We start from the raw sequence: 10535 nt of genomic DNA on the forward strand, positions 1-10535 counted from the left end.
TAATAGAAATGGGTTAGATTAATATGTAAGAGCTAGCCAATAAGAGGCTGGAACTAATGGGGCCAGGCAATGTTTAAAATAATATAGTTTCCGTGTAATTATTTCTGGTATAAAGCTAGCCGTGCAGGCAGCCGGGTGCTGGGGATGCAGCTCCGAAGCTCCTAATTCAGCACTCTGGGCCTGATTAAAGCACCCTGAGCCTTCTGAGCTCCTGAAGAGTGGGTCTCAGCTGCACTCCCAGACGTGGCTTTGCTGCCAAATTCCATAGGCGTGTGCCACCAAAATAAAGGCCAACAGCACAACAAATGTCCCAGTATCACCTAGAGCATTGAACCCTTTTCAACAGTCACCATGGTGCAGGCCCTTCCATCCTCAGGAAGTTGACCTTCCACAGCCTGTCATTGGTACTCAGGGTAAAATCAACATTAGGAGACTTGGAGGCAGCTGGAGTTGGCTCAAAGAATGCATCAAATGCCCATCAGATGGAGGCACTCAGCAATGGGGTTCAGCAAGCAACTGAGCCAAGGCCTGCTCTCCTCCGGGAAGCATGCTCTCCTGGTTGTCTCCTGTACTCCTAGAATGACCCATTTTAAAAATTATAGCTGGGAAAACTGAGGCTACAGGAAGCCAAATAGCTTAGAGGCAGAGCTTGTTCCAGAAACAGGGATAGCTTTGTGGAAGTGTGGCCAGCGCGTCATACAGCACTTCCTTCTCTGAAGGTCCCCCTCTTTAGCTCGGTGTTCTGCTGTCACCATCTGGAAATTCTTAATAAATTTGGAATCCAGGACGCCAGATTTTCCCTTGTACTTAGCACCATCAGTGTGTGTACTGTACGTGCTCAGAGCATGAGGTTTAGATACAGACTTGTGAAAAATTCATGGGTCTATCAGTTTGGAGCAACCATTCACTCTCTGCCTGTCTTAGTTTCCAAATCTGTGCACTATTTTTAATGCATCCTAGGATTTCTGTGTGTACGAAATGAGCCAAACATAGACAGCATTTACAAGTCTGCCTGTCCAGGCTAATCCTTATTAACAGGTTGGCCATTGTTATTGACTTGCATTTCCTATGACTGTGATATTTTCTTTTCCTTTCCCTCTCTCTCCCATCCCTCCCCCCTCCCTCTCTTCTCCCATCCCTCCCCCACTTTCTTTGCTTTCTTCTTACAGCACATCCCTACCCAGTATTTGCACGTTGTAGCTAAAGAGTACTTCCATGACAAGCACTCCCTAACTGAGATCCGAGATGCTTTACTGGACTTGCTTGGAGATGTGTTCTTTGTGGTTCCTGGGCTGGTCACAGCTCGATACCACCGAGGTGAGTCTGAAGAATTCCTCTTGGGGCTACAGACAGTAAGGTAGGAGGCTGTGGGGGTTTGTGCTGCCCACTGAGGATCCACCTCCCTGCTCGCCCCGCCCCCCCCCCTCGTTGCTTCACCATGAGGATCTTTTTGGTGAGTACGTGATGGAAGAATGCTGTATCCATCTTTGCAGTTCCAAACCATGGACTACTTATTTCCTTTTCTTTTCTTCGCTTTTCTCCCTGGAGTTGGTTGTTTTTCTAAACATCTTAGCTGTAGGAGTGAGGGGGGATGTGGGAGAGAAGAGAGCATCCTTGGGGAGGGGATATAAAGCTAGTCTTCTCCTTCCATCCATTCCCCTCTCCCTTCCCCCCCCCTCATTTTCCCTCCCTTTGCTTTTTTTGTAACAAACACTTAACAGTGACCTCCGTTATGCTTGATTTTGTTCTATTTCCTGGAAATTTGGCAGTGAGCAGAATAAATGCCCTGCCACTGTTCTAGTGAGGAGGACTGGAAAAAAGAAGCAAACACATTAACGCAGACTGTGTTTGATGGCGATAAGTGCAGTGGCACCGAAGGACAGAGGCTGTGGGTTAGGTTGCCATGGGAGATCGCTGTTGCATTAGGTCTGCTAATGACAGACAAGATGAGGACTGTTGAATTTGGTGACCTTGGCAACCACTTTAATGTAATGATAAAAGAGTGGAAGTCTAATTTAAATGGTTCTAAGAAAACGGGGGGAATTGGTCTGGAGACTTAATTCAAAACAGCTTCAATTCTTTTGTAACCGTTTTGTAGAAGTTAAAATTTACATGAAAATGCAGCTATGGCCAAATCAATCCTAAGAAAGTGCAGCAAAATTAGAGGAGAAAGAATTCACTCAGTTTCAGAACTTATCATTGAGCTATGGTAACTGAGCAAGCCCCACCCCTCACTGTGGAGCTACGGGGCAGTGGATGGTCGCAGGATTAGAGGGAATCACTTTTTGTGGATGTCACCACTGGCCTGTTTCCCTTGTTTTAGGGGGTTATCTCACTCATGGACATATGGGCAGCACTCATTGGGTTTAGGAGGTTAGAAAATTAAAAGACATCAAGTTGGGAAAGGGAACAGGTAAGGTAGATATAATCATTTTTTATTATATACATCTATACAATTCTCAACAATAAAGAAAAACTTACAAAGGAAAATACACTCCTTTAATTCCAGCACTCCATAGGGAGAGGCAGGCAGATCTCTGAGTTTGAGGCCAGCATGGTCTACAGAGAGAGTTCCAGGACAGCCAGGGCTAGACAGAGAAACACTGTCTGATACACACGAGCACGCGCGCACACACACACACACACACACTAATAGCTGTGTTGGCTGGGGGTAGACAAGTGGAGCAGTAGAGTGTAGTGAAGAACCCACTCTCTACAGCTAAGAAGTGGGGCTGGAGCTCCATGAGATGACTCAGTGGGTAAGGCGCTTGCTGCCTGAGGACCTGAGTTCAATTCTCAGAGCCCACAGAGTGGAAGGAGAGAAGAAAAAAGCTAATATGTTATCCTCTGGTTTGCACACAAGTGCTATGGCATACCACACACACACACACACACACACACACACACACACACACACACACACACACACACACACACTACACATGTGAGCTCACCCATACACACAGGGTCTAACTGAAAACACTTGTGAGTGCCTCTGTTTTTGTTTTTCTGCTTTGTTTGTGTGATTGGTGGTTCCAGAAGTTTATGGAAACCTCAGTAACATATTACATCGTAAACTGATCACTAAGGTACCAAAAAGCAGGCTTCAATGGCAACTTAGAACAAATAATATAAGCTTTATAAAATTAGTACAGAACATCAGTAAAAAAGTTCCTCAACAGCACCTGGACAATCAGATGTTGGTAGGATCTGAATCCATCACGTCCACACGAGAACTTTTGTTGTTGTTTCTGTTTTGTTTTGTTTTGTTTTTTTTTTAAAATTACATTAGATAAAAAAATCAAGAATGTTTCTCTTACACACAGGAAAAAGAAATTAAGAGAAACTGTTTTTGAGGAACTCAAAACATTGGAATTGCTGAACAAAAGCTTTAAACCTTAAAAACTTAAAATTTAAAAACTATTTTAAATAAACGGAATGGCGGGAATACCAACCATTTTATCACTACTGCCTCAGTGAAAATCTGCTTTTTAAAATATGTCCAGATGTTTAAAGGAAGCCATGAGAATAAATTATCACTAAGTAGTGGCTATAAAGAGATATGCTTTATTAGAAAAAACCATGAGCCTGGGCGGTGGTGACACACGCCTTTAATACCAACAGTCAGAAGGCAGAGGCAAGCAGATTTCCATGAGTTCGAGGCCAGCCTGGTCTACAAGAGCTAGATCCAGGACAACCAGGGCTGTTATACAGAGAAACCTTGTCTTGAAAAAACAAAAAAAATAAAAAATAAAAAAAATAATAAAAAAAGAAGAAGAGACACATGAGAAGGAGCTGAACAGCATGGAAAGGCACACTAACTGAAATGAACAAGTTATTCAAGGGATCCATTACAGATGTGAACGCATGAAAGAAAGAACGAGGAACTTAGTTATAACACTTGAGACACTTAATCCCAAAGAGAAAAGAGTGAAGAAAGATGGACAGAGCAGAAAGAGATCCTGTGGGACAGTTTGATCAATTGAGTTTATGTATAATCGGATCCCACAAAAGACAGGGGAGAACACAGAGGCAGGAAGAATAAGTAAGACACAAAATGTCCCAAAGTTGTTGATGGTCTGGCATCTAAGAATTTCAACAACCTCCATCTTGGAAAAACTCAGAGACCACAAAGAGAAACATCATAGCTAAAGCCAAAGAGAAATAAGAGAGCTTCAAGGACACTGTGAGAGAGCCGATACTTGTCATCTAGAAATGAGATTATCATGCTAAAAAAATGATGCTGATCAGAAAGCACGGGGATGACAGAGTCACAGTGCTGTAAAATGAAATAGTCAAGGCTGCTAACCGAGAATTAGGTCTCTGGTAAAACCGCCCCTCAGAAAAGAAGGAGAAATTATGACATTTCCTGGTACACAGACCTTGAGCTCACAGTTTACAACCTTGCCAGGGAAGAAAAGGAATCTTTCAAAGATTTTAAGCTGAAAGAAAGAGCTGCGGAAAACATTTCAAAAACAGGTAAATAACACAGTGAAACTAACCTTGTAAGGAAATATGGAAGTCTTTAAAAATTCATTTTTGTTTATAACACCCTCTTTCCTAAGTGACCTTAAAGACAATTTCATAAGACAATTATAAATCTTCCAGTAACATACAATGTATAGAGACATAAATTTTAGTCTTAACAGTTTTTGTGCTATCAAAAGTAAATTAAAATTAATTTGAACTCTATCATAAATTAAGATGTGAGTTACAAATATTGAACATTAATTTAGAAAATAATTAAAAATATGAGTAAAAGGAGTAAGAGGCGGGTTGGGATGATGCACCAGAAAATTCTGGTATAAAAGAAGGCAGTAACGGAGCAACTGAAAAGCAAAGCTGCTGTAAGAGACATAGAAAATATAAAACAGTGGAAGTCAGCCTTCCCTCTTATATTAAATGTAAATGGGCTCATCTCTCAGGAGGCAGCTGTTGTAGAGGGATTGAAGAAACTCTGGCACACGCTATAAGCAGAGATTTGCCTGAGAACCAAGGGCACACATCGGCTGAGAGAGAAAGAATGGCAAAAATATTCAGTGCAAACAGCCACCAGAAGAGACCTGGGCCTGGGGCACAAGCCAGACAATAAATCTGGAGATGGAAAGTGCGACAAGACACGGGGAAGGTGTTATACAAGGGCGTCTGCACCCAAAAAGCACCAGAATTAAAGACCTGTGTACACTTTATGATAGAGCCACAAAATCCATGAAGTAAAGGTCACAGAAAAAGCTTGAAGGGATAGTTTTATTATAATAGTTTGAGACCTTAACGCCGCATTTTCAATGACGGGACAATTGTGCAAAATATGAAGAGGGAAATAAAAGATGAGAGTAATAGTATAAATCAAACAGCCCTAACGATGCACAGAGAGCATCCCACCCAGCAGCCACCGGAGTCCTCATTTCTCTTGTGTACGTGTGATGTCCTCCAGGGTAAACCCCACGTTTGTCCGCAGAACAAACCTCAGCACACCTGAGAGAGTGGAGTATGACCCCAGAGGAGTGCAGAAACCAATAGGAGGAAATATGAAACGCAAACATGGAAAAATTAAATGACATCATTTTCACACTTAAAATATTATGGCAAAATCTGTATGACAAAACATTTAGTACTTTAACCATTTTTATGTAACACCTGTACATGAAATAATAGAGTATTTGTCCTTTTCGTTGTCTAGCTTATTAGCACAATGCCTGAAGGTTTATCTACTTCCTAGTATCTATCAGGATTCCTATCTTGCGCTGAGGAATATTCTTTGCCTGTATATACCACATTTAGTTGTGATCATTCTAGTGGTTCTGCCTGTGGTGAATTATGCTGTTTGGACACACATGTACAGATAGCCAGCCATTCTATGCCCATCAGAGGTGGAATGACCAGACTACAAAACCATTCTATGTTTTGAAGAACTACACTTTACTTTCTGCAGCAGCTGTGCTATTTTTCCGCCCCTCCACCAATGCACAAGAACAGCAGTTCCCCCGACACACCAGCACTGGAAGGGTTAACTAGCACATATGTGTAGATGGGGTGAAGTGTCATCCAGTTACAGTGTTGGTTTGTGTTTCCACAATGATTAGACAAGTTAGGGTGTTTCCAGGCTCTTCTCTGACATTTTAAAATGAACTTTTAAAACTAACATAAAATAATGGATCTTATATCTCATACATATATGTCATAGATTCTTCCTCCCACATATCGGTTTCCCATCCCTACCCCATTTGTTGCTTGTCCCCTTCCTGCCCTTAAACAACTTTCCTTCTGCCTCCTCTGTCTCCTCTTCCTCTCTCTCTTTTCATCTCCCTCCGTATGTATGTGTATATATGTATATACAAGTTTGTATAAATACCACATGTAAGAGAAAATGTGAAATATTTTTCCAACATTGTCACATCTCTGAGTAAAATGTTTGTGCAAATCCTTTGCTTCTTTTTTCTTTGATCTGAGAATTACTAATTTTCTTTCAGGGATTCTTCATATACAAATTAATTCTCTTTTGAGATGATTTGCAAGACATTCTGTGGGTTGATGTCTTGCTCTGTTGATAACATCAATAACTGGAAACTGATTTTAAATTTTCATGCATAACCCTTCAGTTACATTATCAATCTTAATTATGTATTTTGTGTCATATGTTAGAAACCATTCCCAAAGAAAGATTTATTTTTGTTGTTTTTAAGTGTGTATATGTATTGTGTTGATGGACATGTTCTGTGTGGTGAGTTCATGATTATACACAGATTTGCAAAAACTCCTCAAACTCTACATTTGAAATAGGTACTTTTTATTATCTGTAGAATGGTAATAGAAAGAGAGGGAGTGGAATAAGCAGAAGGCAGATGTTTCGTGGTGTCTTGCTGCAAGAGATGCTGAGAAATGAGCCAATAACTGAAGGAAAAATGGAGACCAAGGGAATGTGTGTTTGTGTGTGTGCACGTGAGTTCCCGTGTGTGTGTGCTCAGGTATGTGTGCCCAAGTATGTGTGTGCATTGTTACAGAGAGAGGACCTTTGTAGAACAGAGGAAGGGTTGCATGTGTGTGGATTATTCTGGAAGGAGGGGGATTTCTCTGTGTGCCTCCAGACACCTGACCAGGGTCAATAAGAGGAAGTTACAAGGTATATCGGGGCTCAGTATGAAAGTGTTTTTTTTTCTTTTTTTAGTGAGTAGAATTCTTTCCTTCTCAGGGTGTGTATGGGTTGTAACATCTTTATCACTAGGAATAAGAAGATTGTTATGGAGGGGAGTTTCAGACTCAAAAAAGAAAGAAGAGAGGGAGAGAGGGAGGGAGGGAGGGAGGGAGGGAGGGAGGGAGGGAGGCTGGTGGGCAGGCAGGCTGGTTTATGTGGGACCACACTTACTTGGGTACATGCCTGATGTTTTCTATTTTTTTCTCAGATGCTGGTGCACCTGTCTATTTTTACGAGTTTCAGCACCGACCCCAGTGCTTTGAAAACACAAGGCCAGCCTTTGTGAAGGCCGACCACACAGATGAAGTCCGCTTTGTCTTTGGAGGTCCTTTTCTGAAGGGCGACATAGCCATGTTTGGTAAGTAACTAGCTGCAGGCTCCTCCTGCAGGCACATGGTCAGGTGAGAGGAGTCAGTTCCCCACTGCGTACATAAAACTCTGCTCCGCCAATCACTATACACGAGTCAGTAAGGACTTGCTGGCTGGGATTTAATCACCTGAGGCGTTTACAGAACACGCATCACACACACACACACACACACACACACACACACACACACACACACACACTGAAAACTTACAAACAAACCACACATGGGAAATACCACTAAAACATTTAGGTTAAATCACCATGTAATGGAGGTTCTTCACTAATTCAACCCGGCCTGTGACACAGAATAGAACTGTTACTGAGTTTGTGGACTGTGGTTTAGTCTTTTATTTCTCTAGCCATCCTTATCTTAGAGATAACAAGGTAGATGCTGCTAAGCTTTTTATAAGATTGAAACTAATCGTCATAGAGCAAACCAAGAGTGCTTAATACAGGAAGCTCACACACCCGCCAGGTGATGAAAAGCCTCTCCAGCTAGGAAACAGGAACAGCCTTAGGGCTAGGGAGGTAAATGCCTTGAAAGCTAGAGTCTCTAAAGTCTATAGAAAAGAGCAAGCTAATAAAAACTTATACAACTTAAGGAAAAGTAGATGTGTAGGTGGCCTTTGATGTATGCAACCCTCTCAATTTTAGTTATAGCAGAAGAACAGGAGACTATCCTTGACCGCTGAATCATTCTTTTTTAAGTCAGTCTGTGTTTGGAAGAACAGTACATTGAAGTGGTGTATTAGAGCAGGGATGGGAAACAATTTCACTAGAATATTGGATACTCATACTAGGTTTAATGCAACCTTAAATCCAATTGCATATATGTATGTTTGAATGCATATATTATGATTTTATAGAACAACACTTGTCAGATTTACAAATGACCACGTAGAACTATAGTAACTAGTAGATACTATTCCCAGATACAGCCTCTATAGAAAGAACAAGATACAAGTATGTACCCACCCATGAGCAAATGTGTAGAGAAGGGCCGGCCTGCACACAGCACAGGTGGAGCCCGTCTTCCTGGGTGTATCAAAGACATCAGAAATGATGCTTGCTTTTGGGTAGGCAGCTAAATACCTGCAGAGAAGCGATGAGATTTCCCTGGCCTTTGTCCTGTGCTAGGTTTGCAAGTGAGGTCAAAGTAATTTGAGGGTTTGCTGATGCTATAAGCAAATGACATTGTTTTATAGAAAGACTGCAGCATCTCTGGAATTGGTTTTTGTTAGGGGCATCTTGGAATCAATCTTATCAGATAGCAGTGGTTGACTGTAGTTAATGAGAAAGAGAGAGAGAGAGAGAGACAGACAGACACACACACACACATAGAAAGAGAGAGAGAGGAAGGGAGTGAGGGATGGGAGAGAGAGAGAGAGAGACAGAGAGAGAGACACAGAGAGAGAGACAGAGAGAGAGGGGAGAACGAGGGAGGAAGGAAGAGAAAGAAAGAGAGAAAGACAGACACACATACAGAAAGAGAGAGAGGGGGAGGGAGGGAGGAAGAAAGTAAGTGAGGGAGGGAAGGAGAGAGAGAGAGAGAGAGAGAGAGAGAGAGAGAGAGAGAGAGAGAGAATGAATATCCCAAGAATCCTGCATTCAAATGAAAATAGCTAGAGTGAGGTCCAGGGAGGAAGGTATGTTCAGCTTGCATTATTTGGAAGCCAGGATTTCTTGGGTGATGCCTCAGCTGCATATGGGAGCTAGGACTTATTTGTAAGGATTCAGAGAGGGGCCAAGTTAGGAACAGCCTCACAGAATGGGAGGAGCCTCAGGCCCAGGTGAAGCTGGTGAGCAGCTGGATTTGTGTTCATCTGCAGAGGAAGCCACTGAGGAAGAGAAGTCGCTAAGCAGGAAGATGATGAAATACTGGGCTAACTTCGCCAGGAGCGGGTGAGTGAACCGGCTGGCCTCCTTGCAGTCAGGTGTCTGAGGCTGACCACCTCATCGGAGTCTGCTCTCATTTCAGGGATCCTAATGGGGCCGGCCTGCCTCCGTGGCCAATCTACGACCAGGACGAGCAGTACCTGAAGTTGGATTTGAACATGAGTGTCGGACAGAGACTGAAAGATCAGAGAGTGGATTTTTGGACGGATACCCTCCCTCTTATCATGTCTGCTTCAGAAGCACTGCCCAGTCCCGCTTCCCCCTTAATCCTCTTTTCTCTACCTTTGCCTTTCCTTTTCTCTGTCGCTCTTTAGAAGTCATCACTGTGTGGTTCTGAATTTTTTCCTCCTTCGAAGTTTCCCCATTAACCATTATCCTCATTCCCAGTTGAGCTGCTTTCTGTGGGAATCTCTGTTCACTAATCTGCTTTAGCTGCTGTTTTATGGACTTAGGGCTGAACCTCATGAAATTCTTTTCAATGTCTAAAAATTCAATTTGTCTTAGAAGGTAATGAGATTTTCTCAATGAGTCTGAAGGAGGCCTGGCCCATCCCTCGCCATATAATGATCCTGTTACTCACATGAAATAAAATCAGAATGCAAAATATATGCAAAATATATAACAGAATTTAATTTGTGCGGATAAATCCCCGCCTTCCCACACCACTCAAGATACAGATGCTGAATAAAATGGGAGTCTCTTAACCTCGCTGCAGCAGAGCTTTTAGTGTGAGCCAAGTCCTGGGCACTTCTGGCTTTGAGCTAAGTCTCAGTGAGATGTGTGGGAGGGGTCATGCTGGAAAGTGTTCTTCTCTGATGTCATCCAAGGTCCAGGGAATTAGAGGTCTAAAACCAGAGAGCAAAGGTCAGGCAGGAATGAGGAGAAATGAGGCTTCACAGATGGAGTTAAGATGATTTCATGATTCACCAAGCTATGCCAAGTGTATTACATATACCAGACATGTCTCTTCTAAGTGTATCACATATACCAGACATGTCCCCAAGTGTATCACATATACCAGACATGTCTCTAAGTGTATTACATATACCAGACATGTCTCTAGGTGTATTACATATA

General features: G+C 42.4%; 1 protein-coding gene across 1 annotated transcript in view; it reads left to right on the forward strand.

Annotated features, from left to right (window-relative positions):
* The window catches only part of Ces5a (carboxylesterase 5A), a 280153-nt gene extending 270019 nt beyond the window's left edge, over positions 1 to 10134 (forward strand). Inside the window, exons 31-34 of the mRNA XM_026778600.1 lie at positions 1170 to 1317; positions 7401 to 7550; positions 9392 to 9464; positions 9541 to 10134. Coding sequence (XP_026634401.1) covers positions 1170 to 1317; positions 7401 to 7550; positions 9392 to 9464; positions 9541 to 9772 — 603 coding nt within the window. The 3' untranslated portion in view covers positions 9773 to 10134. The remainder of the gene's footprint in view (positions 1 to 1169; positions 1318 to 7400; positions 7551 to 9391; positions 9465 to 9540) is intronic.
* The last annotated feature ends 401 nt before the right edge of the window (positions 10135 to 10535 follow it).

This window comes from Microtus ochrogaster, chromosome 4 (assembly GCF_000317375.1).
Source record: "Microtus ochrogaster isolate Prairie Vole_2 chromosome 4, MicOch1.0, whole genome shotgun sequence".
Lineage (NCBI taxonomy): Eukaryota > Metazoa > Chordata > Mammalia > Rodentia > Cricetidae > Microtus > Microtus ochrogaster.